General features: G+C 66.0%; 5 protein-coding genes across 5 annotated transcripts; 3 read left to right on the top strand and 2 right to left on the bottom strand.

The window, feature by feature from the left end:
- Positions 1 to 246: 246 nt before the first annotated feature.
- EMIHUDRAFT_224863 (hypothetical protein) lies at positions 247 to 3,345 on the top strand (the record flags this gene model as incomplete). Its single annotated transcript, XM_005790264.1, has 8 exons — positions 247 to 513; positions 763 to 1,008; positions 1,089 to 1,406; positions 1,483 to 1,550; positions 1,940 to 2,122; positions 2,378 to 2,519; positions 2,983 to 3,054; positions 3,121 to 3,345. 8 exons carry the CDS (start codon positions 247 to 249, stop codon positions 3,343 to 3,345), a joined length of 1,521 nt encoding a protein of 506 aa, XP_005790321.1.
- A 164-nt stretch (positions 3,346 to 3,509) lies between these two features.
- EMIHUDRAFT_224864 (hypothetical protein) lies at positions 3,510 to 4,776 on the top strand (the record flags this gene model as incomplete). The annotated part of the gene is made up of 5 exons (XM_005790265.1): positions 3,510 to 3,596; positions 3,752 to 3,895; positions 3,925 to 4,379; positions 4,543 to 4,675; positions 4,723 to 4,776. 5 exons carry the CDS (start codon positions 3,510 to 3,512, stop codon positions 4,774 to 4,776), a joined length of 873 nt encoding a protein of 290 aa, XP_005790322.1.
- A 64-nt stretch (positions 4,777 to 4,840) lies between these two features.
- Positions 4,841 to 5,764, bottom strand: EMIHUDRAFT_224865 (hypothetical protein; the record flags this gene model as incomplete). The annotated part of the gene is made up of 1 exon (XM_005790266.1): positions 4,841 to 5,764. The coding sequence occupies one exon, from the start codon at positions 5,762 to 5,764 to the stop codon at positions 4,841 to 4,843; it is 924 nt and encodes a 307-aa protein (XP_005790323.1).
- A 1,938-nt stretch (positions 5,765 to 7,702) lies between these two features.
- EMIHUDRAFT_440201 (hypothetical protein) lies at positions 7,703 to 12,021 on the bottom strand. The gene is made up of 12 exons (XM_005790267.1): positions 11,354 to 12,021; positions 10,820 to 10,999; positions 10,466 to 10,594; positions 10,188 to 10,274; positions 9,894 to 10,019; positions 9,712 to 9,777; positions 9,551 to 9,635; positions 9,359 to 9,473; positions 9,036 to 9,162; positions 8,854 to 8,907; positions 8,511 to 8,666; positions 7,703 to 8,403 (listed from the first exon to the last, which is right to left on the bottom strand). The coding sequence occupies exons 1-12, from the start codon at positions 11,984 to 11,986 to the stop codon at positions 8,275 to 8,277; spliced, it is 1,887 nt and encodes a 628-aa protein (XP_005790324.1). The 5' UTR covers positions 11,987 to 12,021; the 3' UTR covers positions 7,703 to 8,274.
- Positions 12,022 to 12,477: 456 nt separating this feature from the next.
- EMIHUDRAFT_224868 (hypothetical protein) lies at positions 12,478 to 14,150 on the top strand (the record flags this gene model as incomplete). The annotated part of the gene is made up of 2 exons (XM_005790268.1): positions 12,478 to 12,497; positions 12,530 to 14,150. 2 exons carry the CDS (start codon positions 12,478 to 12,480, stop codon positions 14,148 to 14,150), a joined length of 1,641 nt encoding a protein of 546 aa, XP_005790325.1.
- Between the last annotated feature and the right edge of the window lie 274 nt (positions 14,151 to 14,424).

A 14,424-nucleotide genomic window follows, 5' to 3' on the forward strand; every position in this document is an offset into this window, starting at 1 on the left:
TTTGCCTCCAAGTCATGTTGTTGCTCAGGTCCACTCTCTCTTCGAACACTCGTGCCTCTACGGATGATGCCGGCGCTGGGGTCCCCTTCGGATGCATCGTGACATCTGACAACTGAATTTCCACGTTGGCGAAGAGGCGACCCGAGGAGTTTTTTTCTTCATTCTTCGCGATGTCCGCCCGCCGGTTATCTGCGGCGGAGGCGAGGCGTCTCTACCCGCTCCGGGCTCACATCCCTCGCGGGAAGCATGCTCACGAGAGCGATGGCCTTGCCAGCCACGCCGCGCACGCGCGGCGCATTTTACGGCGACCTCGAGGCGCCGGGAGCGCTGGAGAGGATGGTGAGAACGACCAGCCTTCGCGGCGAGCTGGTGCTCCTGCACGGCAACAGCAAGCGGCGCCGGCTGCTGCTCAACCTCATCGCGCAGCTCAACGGGCTCGACATTGACCACATCCTTCTCCTCGCCTTCACGCCAGACATGTGCGAGCGCCTCCGTCGGAATCGGAATGGCGCGGTTGGCTGTGCCCACTCGTCGCACCTCCTCCCGCCCTCCCCGCTCGCGGCGACCCGCCCAAACGCTACCAAGTCCGCCGCGATGGCCGCGGCGGCCGCCGCGTGGGGCATGGCGGACAGCAACTACCGCCACTGGCTCGCAAAGTGGCGGACGATGCGGCGGCTGCTCGAGGCATCGTTGTTTTCCGGTGCTCTAAGCGGTTCCTCGCCGATTCTTCCAATGAGACTTCCCCGGGCCTCCTCCACGTAGGCGCGCGTCAACGTGCTCGCCCTCGACTCGGATGTCGCCGTCTTCTCCTCGCCGTACCCCCACCTCCACGGCGCTTTCCGCCGCTTCGCCCTCGTCGCCGCGTTTGACACAAAGGGCGGCTTCGCAAACGTCAACGTCGGCATCGTCTACTTCAACAATGCGACCGCCGGCGGGCCGGTGCACTCGATCATGCTCGAGATGGAGCGGAGGGTCGAGGCTGCGCTCGCGATGCCTCCGCCACAGAAGGTGAGTCACTCGTGTTCTCGCCCCGCCTCCTCCTCCCTCCTTTGGTACCCTCTCGGAGCCCTCTCGGAGCCTTTCTGCAGGTGCCGTACGGCTCGCTGCCCGGCCTCTTCTGGGACCAGAACCTCTTCAACAAGGCCCTCCTCTCCGCCATGGCGAACCACGCCCTCTCCCTGCCCGACCCCGCCGGCCGGTCCTTTCTCGGCGGCGGAGAGTGGTCGCGCACCCACGCGGCGGAGCTGCGCCGGCTCGGAGACGTCCTCAAGACGTGGAGGCGGGGAGAGGCTGCGGCGCCGCCCGGCCTGTCCGTCCGCCCGCCGTGGTTCCCGCACCGTGCGGAGTACCGCTACTGGTCGCTCCGCCGTGCCGCTGTCGGCGCCGACGCGTCTCTCTGGCGGCCGGTGAGCGAGGGGGCGGCCGCTGTGAAGAGACCGCCGAGGAACCAGGCGCCATTCACGGCTGGTGGTGTGAGAGCAGGTGCCCGAGGAGCGGATCCTGCTTGCACCGCCGTGGCTCGTCTCTGCGGACAACGCCTTCGGCCACCGGTGCAAGACGTTTTTAGCCCGTGCAGCCCCTCTGCTCCTCTCGGCTCACCTCGGCTCCTCTCGGCTGCTCTCGGGTCGTCTCAGGCACAAGCACTGGCTATACGGCGCCTCGCACCACATCTCCCCATATCTCCCCACATCTCAGGTACAAGCACTGGCTATACGGCGCCTCGCACCACATCTCCCCATATCTCCCCACATCTCAGGTACAAGCACTGGCTATACGGCGCCTCGCACCACATCTCCCCATATCTCCCCACATCTCAGGTACAAGCACTGGCTATACGGCGCCTCGCACCACATCTCCCCATATCTCCCCACATCTCAGGCACAAGCACTGGCTATACGGCGCCTCGCACCACATCTCCCCATATCTCCCCACATCTCAGGTACAAGCACTGGCTATACGGCGCCTCGCCGCCGCCGTGCGTCCTCCTCCACTTCGTCTGTGTCGCGCCGGGACAGCGGTCGCGCATCCTCCCAATGCAGCTCTTCGGCGCGTGGAGCGCGGGCGCCGACGTCCTGTCCGGCAGGCGTGGCGAGGATGACGCCGACGCCGACGCCGATGAGATGTTGTCATCGTTGTACGTCTTGCCCGGCAGGCTGCGCACCGACGGCCGGCGGAGCCCGCCCCCAAACACCACCGCGGTGGTCGGCCGCCGGCTGCCCGCTCTCCTAGATGCGGAGTAGAGACCCGAGTGTTCAAGCCAGCGCTCGAAAGGAGACGTATTCGGGCACACCGGAGCAGCAGGCAGACACAAAGACACGTGGGGAGAGATGGGGAGAGATGGGGAGATGTCCGAGATGGCAGAGTACCGCTCACGTAGGCTCGCTCTCGCAGACGCGACGTACGAGTCGCCGCTCGCGCCGCGGCCGTGGCCTCAGCTCAACGCGCTGCACGCGGCGCTCGGAGGGCTGGCGGAGCTCGCCGGCCGCGTCGCGGTCCTGCCGGCGCTCGACTGCGGCGGAGTGCTGGACGGGTTCCTCGAGCCGGGCATGCTGCCCTCGCGGTAGATGCTCTATGGGACACATGTCGTCGACGTGTCCTCGACGTGTCCCACAGGCAGGCTGCCTTCGCGCTGCTTTTGGCACGTCCACGCGCGCCGCGCGCCGCACTGGCGGCGCGCCGCCCCCGGCGTGCGGTGCGTCCTCTCCCCGCGCAACCACGTGCCGAGATTGCAATCTCGGAGTCCTCGGGCGGACGATGCGCTGTGCATCAGTCCTTACCGCCACCCTCACTGCCACCCTCGCAGCCACCCTCCACCACCACCACCCTCCACCACCACCCTCACCGCCACCGCCCTCACCGCCACCACCGCACCGCCACCGCCACCACCGCACCGCCACCGCCACCGCCGCCACCGCCACCGCCACCGCCCTCACCGCCACCGCCACCGCCGCCAGGTGCGTCTTCCGCGCCACGTGCGGCGAGGCTGTCGCGCCACCGTCGGAGCTCGAGGCGGCGCTGCAGGCAAACAGCGCGGCGGCGGCGCCAACCTTGAGGGTCGACCTCTCGCGCTTCGACGCCGGCGGCGACGCGGCGGCCGCGGCCGCCTCTTCCGCCGCCGAGGCTGTCCGATCGCTTCTCGACGAGCTGACCGGGGTCCCGGTCGTGCTGCTGCGCCTTACGCTGCCGGAGGCGCCAGCCGACGGGGCGCAGCCGCCGATCGACCCAGCAGTGCTGCGCCGTGCCCACCCCGGGCTCGAGCGCGCCGCGAGCCGGTTCCGCGATTCGTGCCCCGAGCTGCTGGATCGCTCCAAGACGCGCAGGAGAGAGTGCACCAACTTTTGCTGACACTGCCGTGACAGAGTGGCAGTTCGGCAGTACGTTAGAGTGAGACGAGAGAGGACGGGAGCGGCGTCATTGCGGCAAATGGCGTGCGCTCTACGGAACGGCATCGCCGACCTAAGTCGAGCGCGTCCGAAGAGGTGTTTCGACACCGAGTGCTTTGCCGTTACATGCAGCCAGTGTCGCATGGCAAATCCGCGCCCTCGCACACTGCCTCGCCTCCCGACGCGGGAGAAGAGGAGAAGCTCTGGTACGGGGTGTGGAGCTGGAGGCGGTGTGGGTGAGTTGACCAGGGGGTTGTGCGCCGGGCCCTCCTGCTCGGCTCCAGCCGGTAGACAAGTCTTGTCATCAACAGAGTAGATGGATCTGACCTCGGGGCCTCGGCGGCGCCCTCCTGTTCGGCCTCGAGCAGAACTGGCGGGGCGACGCGGCGAGCAACCGGCAGGTGCTCGCGAGCCTGGCGACGGCACAGCAGCTCGAGCAGTCCGCGCTCGCGGCCGGGCGGGGCGGCTGGCGGCTGCTGTCGCACGTGTACCGGGCGTACTTCGATGCCACGGTGCAAGCGCGCCTCTGCGCTTCGAGCAGGCGCGCGAGGCGCGGGCGTATGAGGCGATCGCCGTGGCGGCGGCGGCAACGAGCCCGTCGGTTGCGCAGGCAGAGGCCACGCTGCGCGAACCGTTTACCGACCCGCAGGCGCAGCGGTGGCGGGCGAAGCTGCGCGAGCTTGCGGCGGCGATCAACGCGAGCGCTTCCCTGTGCGGCGGGTGCGCGGCGGGCGGGATGGCGGTGCTGCAGAGCCAGATCCCAGACCTGTCTCTCGGCACGATCGACACGCCGCTCGCAGACCAGCAGTTCCTTCTTGCGCGGCTCGCACGCATCGGCGCCAGCAACGCGACCGCCGCGAGGGCAGAGCTACGCGACCTGCTGTCGTGGACGGCCCCCGCGCCTGGGGCGCTCTATGATCAGCTCGGCCTCTCGCCTCGCAACGCGCGGCTCGACACGGGCGCGGGGCCCGAGGCGGACCCGCAGTACGTCTGTACGTGTTCGCGCCGCTGATCCAGTTCGACGAGGACGAGACGCAGTGGCCGATCACGTGACTCGAGCCTCTTCCTCCTCTGCTCTCCTGCTGGCTTCTTTCTCCTTCTCATGCCCTCCCTCCTCCGGCCTCTGTCGTATGCTGTGCATGCTTCATGTCGGTTACAGGCCGCCTTGCGGCGAGTGCGGCGCCGGCGACGGCGACCCGCAGCGGCTGGCGTGGATGCGCTGGGCGCAGGTGTACGGAGACGCGCCGCTGACGCTGCGCTACGCCGACCTCTCATCAGACGCGCAGTACACTGTACACCTTCTACTAAACACACGCACTAAACACGCAACGTCAACCAGACGGACACACGTGACGACCAACTCGCCTGGACCTTTTGGAACATTTTTGGCTGACCCCAGGAAGCCGCGTGCCCACGCGGGGTGGGATCGAACGGACCGAACGCTAAGCAGTCCAGACTCAAAGGCCGCCAGGGAGGGGCACGTTCCCGGTGAACAGAATGGGCTGCCACTGGAAAGCACTGGCGTAGTCGCGACACCCTGAGAAGACCCTCTTGCCGTTCTCGTCTGGACCCGGGTTCGTCGGCGTGCCAGTGCCGACTCCATTCCCAGGAGCGTAGTCGATGTAGTATTGGTTTGCGGTCGTCTTGGGCATCACAACGCGACCCTTTCCAACCTCTCCATTCTTGCAGTCGAGGCTTTGACCGGTCCCCACTGCAATCAGGGTGCCGGCCTCCACCGTGCACACCACCAGGCGATCAATCGGGCTTGAGTAGTTCCCCGACGGGCAGATTGCTGTCTCCACTCGGTAGTCGCGCTCGCGGCCAATGAGGTGCCCCTGCGATTCGTGGGTGTCGAGGACCCACCAGTGGTGGAGTCTTGTGAAGGCCGCGGAGAAGCTGTCGTACGATCGCAGCATGGTGATCCCCTTCTGGAGGCGGTAGACCTTGGCCGGAGAAGCTGCTGAGCTGCAGATACCACCGGCCAAGGGCGGCTTGACAGCGTTGCTGAGCAGAAGCGCTGCGGTGTCCCAGTCGGGGTCGTTGTGGTCGAGTGGCGGCCCAAAGTTAGCCGGGTCGACCGGCTGCGTCGGGTGGCACTCCTTCAAGTCGTACGGGCCTGGCGGCAGTGCCTCGGACGCGACCGCGTTGGTGTCTCCGAGGTTGTCTGCGACGGGCTCCTTCACACACTCGCAGCCGCCGAGCGGTCCACCCTGAGGGTAGAAGCCAGGGCAGCAGTCGTCCTCCCGGCCATCGAACGCGCAAGTGCCCGCTTCGAGAGGGCTCGCGCAAGCGGGCGCGACTGCCTTCTCCTCTTTGTCCAGCGTGATCGGTAATGCGCGGGCGAGACCGACGGCGGCGAGAACGACCAGCTTCGAGAGCATTGTTGTTTTGTCCCTGTTGGGGTGGCGGAGCGAGTCTGAGGCGTAGAGGTTCTGGGGCTCGCTCAACGGGGCTGTAGCGTCGCGAAATGTGAGAGGCAAGTCGTGGGAGGCACGCACAGTTGTCACAGGTTCGCTCGGATGTCCTGACAGGAAGCGGAATTGAGGCGGGCGCCTTGCAGGACCATGAGCACCTTTTCTTTATTTTTCGCACAGCCCGGCACTAGCGGCTGTTCAGGAAGAAGATCGAGGCCTTGGCTGGGCGGCGCGTCGTCGCTGTGTCGGCTGCGTTCGTCCACAGTCTCGCCCTCACCGCCGACGGCACCGTTTTGCCTGGCTGGCTGGGGCAGGGGCGAGTGCGGGTGGCTGCCTACCTAGACTAGGCCACGGAGAGGACTTGTCGAATCAGCTGCTGCCCAAGAAGGTCGAGAAGCGCGGGGCAGGGTGGGGTGGGGTGGGTGGGTGGAGAGGGGGGGGGGGTTGAGAGGCGTTCGCGCGTGCCGAGTGCAGCCGGCGCTCGAGGTGGAGAGGCACACGGCGGGGCGCTGGCTGCTCTCTGCGCGAGAGGCTCACCCCGTGCTGCTCGCTCCAAAAGAAGAATTTTACAACATCAACAAAACTCCCTCCAAAAGAAGAAATCGGCGTGTCCCACCACTCGTTTGCCCCGCCCTTCTCTTTCTTTTCTTCAGACCCGACGCCACCACGCCACACAGGAATGTTTTGAGGAGAGGAGTTTGAGGTTGGCGCAGTGAACACTCTCACTCCTCGGCACTAAACAAACATCGGCACTAAACATATTGAACAAGAGGACACCTTCTACTAAACACACGCACTAAACACGCAACGTCAACCAGACGGACACACGTGACGACCAACTCGCCTGGACCTTTTGGAACATTTTTTGGCTGACCCCAGGAAGCCGCGTGCCCACGCGGGGTGGGATCGAACGGACCGAACGCTAAGCAGTCCAGACTCAAAGGCCGCCACGGCCCTGAGTCCGCCGGCGCTACGTACGTACGCCGCTCGATGACGGCACAAAACATGAGACCGCGCTCGACCCGGCGGTCGCGAAGTCATTCGAGGCCGAGCGCGCTCGTACGCGCCGCGCGATGGAGAAGGAGATAGAGCGTGCGCAAGACGACGTGCTCGAGTCGGCGCTCGCGCTCCACGACGAGGAAGATGCGGTGTTCCTCTACCGCTGCAACAAGCTCGCCGAGAAAAACCCGGACCTGCTGAACGCGATCGAGATGCGCCGGGCGACGATGGCCGACGACGCCCTCGCCGACCGCACGCGCGCCACCGATGTGACCAAGCGCTGGGAGCGTGGTTTGACCTCACACCCATGGTCTCACAGTGTGCCGGCAGTCGCCGAGCAGTGTCGCTCACACAAGCCGCAGCACAAAAGTGACTGAGGGCCAGTGAGGGCGAGCCCATCGCTGTCACAGCTGTAGCAGCCGCACAGTAGGCTGTGTCAACTGTGCAGAGTGTGTGAGCAGCAGAGGAGCTGCTCTCCAGGCTTCAGGCGCAAAGAGCTGCATGCCACCGAAGGCGCTGTCGAGGTTCGCCGAGCGCGGCGCAGGTTGGGGGAAGCCGCCACCGACGAGCGCGTTGGACTGTTCACTCCGGACAAAAAACGCTGCACAGCGGACGGTGCGGGGCGTGCCGCAAACTTAGCGGCGAGGCGCGGGACCGTCTGTGGCGAAGTGGGTCGCGTCCCCCGATTTCCGTCAACCCAGCGAGATCGCTTACGAGGAGCCTCGTAGGCCTTAGCGTTCTCAGCATCCACACCCTTTATTTAACCGCGGGCAACTAAAATTGATGGCATACTTCGGAAATCGGGGCGGCAGGGGTGGACCACACTGCCGCCCACCCAGATGGCAAGAAGTGTGGACGAGCATCCTGGCGCATGCAGCCGAGGAACAGCCTGACCCTGAGGAAACGATGTTAGAAGAATCTAAGAACTACTTAGAAGTGCTGGAAACCATTCACGACAATCGACATCGCTTGGCAGCGGGAGAAGAAGTTCGCAAGGAGCTGTGGAAGGACACGCGAGTCCGCTCATCCTTGCCGCACTCACCAGCCACCGAGCCAGTCCCAAGATGTGCGAGTCCGCGTCATGAGAATGCTCGCCGCATCGTCGATCTCGTGCTTCCGACTCACTTTCCAGTCTGATTGGTGATTGGTGATTGGAGTGCATCCCGCGCCTTCCACCGTGCCGCCGCCCGCGCCGGCCGCCCGCGCGCCGCCAGCGCCGCCGCCCGCGCCGCCGCCTCCACATCGTCTCACGTGTTGCTTTTGGGGTTTTGTGGGGTAGATTACCGCAGTGCCAAGCATCTCCGATCCGCGGAGCGGCGTCTGTCAGCTCACGCGAGTCTGCCTGGCGCTGGCTCGTGGCAGCCCCCCCCGCCTCTACGTCAGCAAGCAGTGCAAGCCCCGTTCTCCCCTCTGCACGTGGGCGGCAGCGCCGCCCTCGCCCTTCTACCCTACTCAGCGCGCCCAACGCCCCCGGTGTGTCAAGCGCCCCGCTCCTCCCGCTGCGGCGCAACGCCGATGCGAGACAGCTCTGCGACTAGCTCCGCCACCGGCAACTCGATGCCGCGGTCCGCCAGCTTCTCTTCCTCGGACCGCTCGAGGCGGAGGTCCTAATCTCGGGTCGTCTCGGGTCATCAGGGTCATCTCGGACCGCTCGAGGCGGAGGTCCTGGGGAAGCTCTGCCCTTGGCCCAATCGCATCTCGGCGAATCTCGCACCTTGACGCGCACGCTGCCCTTGTCCCACTCGTCGGGCGCCACAAAGACCATCCGCCGGCCGGAGACGCGGTCGGCGTAGCTGAATGCCTTGTCGGCCCGCTTGTTTGCGAGCAGCACGTCGACGGCGTAGCCGGCGGCGCGCAGCGTCGCCGCCACCTGGACAGCGTGCAGGCGCAGGCAGATATGGGGAGAGATGGGGAGAGATGGGGAGAGATTGGGAGAGATGGGGAGAGATGGGGAGAGATGGGGCGAGATGGGGCGAGATGGGGAGAGGTGGGGAGAGATGGGGAGAGATGGGGAGAGGTGGGGAGAGATGGGGAGATGTCCGCCAGATGTCCGCCACCTGGACAGCGTGCAGGCGCATCTCTGCGTTGAATGGGCAGACGACGAAGTCGACCTAGTCACAGCCGGAGAGCTGCGAGAAGGAAGGAGAGAGAGTGCTAGAGAGAGAGGGGGAGGGAGCTGTGCATTCGCACGAGGGCGGAGCCGATCTCGGCCCGATCTCGGTCGATCTCGATCTCGCACCTCCGGCTCGAGGTGCGGCAGCAAGCCCTTCTCCTGGAGGAGCTCCATGATGACGCAGTCGCCGAAGCCGAAGCCGCAGGCGGGGACGACCGTCGGCGAGCCATACAGCGAGAGGAGCTTGTCGTACCTGCGGAGGGAGAGACGGCAGGGAGAGACCGGGCGGCTCGAGCAGGCTCGAGCACGTCGAGAGGAGGGCTGGGGGTGAGTCAAGCTGGGGGAGGGGGGGGGGAGGGGAGGGGGGGAGGGAGGGAGGGGCGGGGAGGGGAGGGGGGAGGGGAGGGAAGGAGAGGAGGGGAGAGGAGGGGGAGGGGAGGTCGTCGTACCGCCCGCCGCCGCAGATGGCCCGCAGCTCGCCCTTGCGGTCGAAGCCCTCGAAGACGATGCCGGTGTAGTAGGCGAGCCCGCGCACCACCGACGCGTCGAACAGGATCCAGTCGCCTGCCCACACCCCGTTGCCGTGAAGAGGCGCTGCCACCTCGCACCCTCGCGCGAGTGCGACAGCGGGGTCGGGGCGCCGAAGCCGTACGCCTCCGCCAGCGCGAAGAGCTCCTTCATCTCGCGCATCGCGTCGGCGGCGACGGGGTGCTCTCCGACCAGCTCCTGCAGCTCCGAGATCACCCGAGATCACCCGAGATTACCCGAGAGATGGCGACGGGGGGTGCTCTCCGACCAGCGCCTGCAGCTCGCCGATCGAGCGCAGCGAGAGCGAGGCGACGATCTTGCGGGCCGCCTCGTCCGACACCTGCGCAGCCGAGAGACAGCCGAGGTAGAGCGGGTCTAGCCGAAGTAGAGCCGAAGTAGAGCCGAGAGACGGGCGAGCTCGGCCCGAGATGTAGTCGAGATCTAGTCGAGACAAGCCTGCGCGTCGCGCAGCAGCTGGACCGTCTCGTCGGGCCCGATCTTGTCGAGCTTGTCGACGATGACGCAGACGGCCTCGAACTTGTCATCGTCGATGCCGTACATCTTGAGGATCGCCGCGAGCACCTTGCGCGAGTACGTCGTGCGCTAGCCTCTCGGCTCCTCTCGGCTCCTCTCGGCTCCTCCCTGCTCCTCTCGGCTGCTCTCGGCTCCTCTCATCTCCTCTCTGCTCCTCACTGCCCCTCTCGGCTCCTCTCGGCTCCTCTCGGCTGCTCTCGGCTGCTCTCGGAGCACCTTGCGCGAGTTGACCTTGATGCCGACGTCGGCGGAGGTGACGCCGACGCTCTTGAAGAATGACGTGACGCCGGCCAGCAGCTCGGCCTACTCTTGGCGGATCTCGGGTCATCTCGGGCCATCTCGGGCCATCTCGGGCCATCTCGGGCTAACCCTAACCCTAACCCTAACCCTAACCCTAACCCTAACCCCAACCCCAACCCTAACCCTAACCCTAACCCTAACCCTAACCCTAGTGCGAACCATCTCGGGAGGTGACGGCGGCGAGCTGCTCGCGCCTCTGCGGCGATCGACGCCTCGCCGACGATGTCCATGTTCCACTGGAAGTGCTCGCGCTTGCGCCCGCGCTGGACCGTCTCGAAGCGCCAGCACTGCGGTATGGAGAACCACTTGACGGGCAGCAGCACCTGCGAAGGAGGGGAGGGAAGGGGGCAGATCCAGAGGGGGGAGGCCGGGAGGGGAAGGGCCGCGTGACAGGCAGGAGGGCCTTGCGGCCGGGCGAGAGGAGACGTGACCTCGGCGGATCTGGATCTCGGTGGATCTCGGCGGATCTTGGCGGATCTCGGCGGATCTATCGGCGGATCTCGGCGGATCTGGACGGATCTCGGCGGATCTCGGCGGATCTCGCGCGCCTTGCCGCCGAGCGAGAGGATCATGCGAGCGAGAGTCGGCGTCATCTCCGGCCGGAGGGAGACCGCCTTGCCGTCCTTGTCGGTGAAGTTGTACATCTGCTGCGTGATCTCCTCGCCGCCCTTGCGCACGTACAGCTGCTCCGCCTCGAGCACGGGCGCGTCGTACTCGACAAAGGCGAGCTGGCGCGCCTGCGGGGAGGGTGTGGGGAGGGTGTGGGGAGGGTGTGGGGAGGGTGTGGGGAGGGTGTGGGGAGGGTGTGGGGAGGGTGCGGGGAGGGTGTGGGGAGGGTGTGGGGAGGGTGTGGGGAGGGTGTGGGGAGGGTGTGGGGAGGGTGCGGGGAGGGTGTGGGGAGGGTGTGGGGAGGGTGCGGGGAGGGTGAGAAGTGAGGGTGGAGGAGGGAGAGCAGAGGAGCAGAGAGGAGCAGAGAGGGGCAGAGAGGGGCAGAGAGGAGCAGAGAGGAGCAGAGAGGAGGAGGAGCGGAGGAGCGGAGAGAGCAAGAGGAGTGCAGAGGCGCAGGGAGGAGCAGAGAGGAGCTGGCGCGCCGTCTCGCGGAACTTGGCGAAGAGCCAGTTGCGCGTCCGCATCTCGGCCGGGAAGAAGTCGCGCGTCCCCGAAGGCGGCTCGGTCGAGATGGCGGGGCCCGCGGGTGTCCCGCCCTTAGCCTCGGCCTTCTTTGCCGCCTTTGCCGCCTTTGCCGCCTCCTTTTTGAGCTGGCCCTTGGACTTGCCTCCGGCGGCCGCGGCGTCGCCGTCCGCGGAGGGCGCGCTCGCAGCCACGGAGCCCGACGCGGCGGCCGCGGCGCCGTTCGAGTCGGGCGGCGGCACCTCGTCCGCACCAAACCAGACGGCGATCTCGAGCGTCGCTGACGCCGCGCTCGGCGAGACGGAGAGGAGGTCGCTCCCGCCGGCGGCGCCGGCAATCTCGATGCCAGCGGCGATGGCCCCTGCGCCCTGCCACACCGTCGCGACGGCCGGCCCACTAGTGAGCTGCGCAACGGAGCCTGCCTTTGTGCAGTCGACGTGCGCCTGTGCCTGAGCGGTGGTGGCGCGCAGCATGCGGCAGGCGACCATCGTGAGGCCACGCTTCTCGAACTGTGAGGAGATCTCGAAGGTCACCCCGCGCGAGACGGCGTCGGGCGTGCACAACACCAGGGTCTGCTGCGCCATTTTTCGGCTGCCACGCACGAGCTGGCCACGACGCGGCTCGCCTGGGGTTCCGGGTCCTAGCCCAGATAGGTACCTATTTCGCAGCGAAGCGAAAAAAGAACAACTCACACCTACCTATTGCAGGGCCCTTTTGGGCGAAACAAGACCAACCTACCTACCTATCTGGCTTCTGGGAGGGGCCAGTCAGTGGCGACAGACCCCCTATCCGGCTAGGAGCCGGAACCCAGACTCACACCAGACTCACACATTCGGTTTTTTGCTCCCACGGCGCAGCTGCTGCCCAAGAAGATCGAGGCCTTTGCGGAGCGGCGCGTGATCTCTGTTCTGGCTGGAGCCGTCGGTATATATATAGCTTCGCTCGAGAGCTTCGCCTCCTAACGCCGACGGCGCCGTCTGGAGCTGGGGCGATGGATACCAAGGCCGGTTGGGTAACGGCAACCAGCAGAACCAGCTTCTACCGAAGAAGATCGAGGCCTTCTCTGCCACACACTATGCCGTGGATCAGGCGGCGGTTTTCGGCGCCCTTGTCCGCGTCCTCCGTAGTGATGGCTTGCTCTGGCTGTCGACGTATCCTTCCAACCCATCCGAGTTCGCGCCAGTTCTCTTGCTAATCCACAGCGACTCCGACGTCCACAAGTGCTTCTTTGACGAAGACACTGGCACCCCGCTCCCGTTTGCACATATCGACGCGTTTCCTCTGGATGCACCATTAGGGCATCTGGAGCACTGGTACGATCCCGACTCCTCGGCGGTGGAAACGTACCTCAGCGCACTCGGCCTGGTGGTGCACGAGTGTCGGCGAGAACGGCGCTCGTACCGCCTGCTCGGTGGCGTCGAGGACTATGCCAAGATGCTTGCGCCGTGGCACCCGTGGATTGCGTGCGTGCGCGAGAGAGGTGGTGAAGCGCTCCTCCACCGGTTCCTCGCCCAGCTGTCGGATTCGTACCGCGAGTGGCTCCGCGCGTGCGGTGATTCGAGCGGTGCAGCCGATGCACAGCCGCCTTTCGTCTTCGACACCGTCTATGTCAGCGCGCGGAAGACGTGCGTGGCCGCCACTGGCACAACGGTGCCACCGCAGTGTCCGCCGCCGTCTGGCAGGTTGCAGATGATCTCGCCGGACTTTTCTGGCTCGCACTTTACCGTGGAGCATGTCGACTTTTATGACCCCGACGAGGACGAGCACATGACGCCGGTCCGCCTGCCCATCGCTTCCTTCGAGACGGCTTGCGCCGCCGCCGGCATCCGACGCACCGACGCCTTTGACCACTTTGGGTTCGAGCCGATTGCGCTGACACCGTCGGAGATGGCGGCGCTGCAGCTCGCGCGCGGCATCGCCCTAAAGGATTTGAGCACACGCACACTCGACGAGCGCATGTACATGGAGAACAATCTTGGCTTGCCCGGGGAGTTTCCTCGGGAGGCTCTCTCGTCCATCGAGATCCAATCGCAGCTGAGCAGCTATTTGGGCGTCCGCAAGCGCCACGGCGCCGCACAGTTGCTCGAGCATATCGTGCGCCGGTGGGCCGAGAGCAGGTTGGCGGCCCAAGGGGGGCAGCTTCGGACGCTCGCCAGCCATTCGGTCGAGATCCGTGAGAGCTTACGATACGCGTCGTCGTCGCGCGCCACCGCCGCCGGTGGCGGCGTAGACCCTCCCGCCACCGCTCTCGGCACAGGCGCAGCGCACGTGCGGCCACAGCCTCATGTGCATGTCGACTACACGACTCGTGCCGCCGCGCTCCGCCGCCTCGCGAGGCCTCCCGAGTGGTCGACGCGCGCAGCCACCGATGTACCGCCGGAAGAGGAGTTGTGGCAGGTCGTCAACATTTGGCTGCCGATGCACGCGCTGGGTGAGGCGGTGGACGACGGCTTTGGCTTCGTGGTCGGCGGCGAGAGCGAGGTCATCCCCGTGTACGTACACGGCGCCGAGTTTGCGGCCAATGTGAGGCTGCGGCGGTCCGCGGAGGCGACGCTCGTCGAGGAGCCGTGCATGGGGTGGGGGCGCGCGTGGATCTTCAAGTCGGTCTTGGAGCTCGGCGCACCGCCTCACTCGGCATTTGCACGCGAGTGCAACGAATCCGATGTGGATCGTCTTGCAGCGGTCGCAGCTCCGCGGGTCGTCGGCCGCAAGAGTCTCGATGTGCGTGTGGCTGTGTACTATAAGTAGTCCAGTCCCTGACGAGTTACAGTATAGACGTCGGTTCCCCCCACCAGCAACCAGGTTGCTCACCCACGACACCGGGCCGGTGCTTGCACTTTGAATGCCGTGGGGCCCCTGCCCGAGTCCGGGGCGTGGAGCCCCCCCTTGCCCCACCACTTTGTGTGTGTGGAGACGTCTATTACCTCTTATTACCTTACCTTACCAGCAACCAGGTAGGTGACTTCGATCGGCGCGCTGCTATCTATGGATGGTGGGTGGTGTTGGCAAAACAAGACACAGA

The sequence above is a fragment of the Emiliania huxleyi genome, assembly GCF_000372725.1.
Source record: "Emiliania huxleyi CCMP1516 chromosome Unknown EMIHUscaffold_120, whole genome shotgun sequence".
Taxonomy (NCBI): domain Eukaryota; phylum Haptophyta; order Isochrysidales; family Noelaerhabdaceae; genus Emiliania; species Emiliania huxleyi.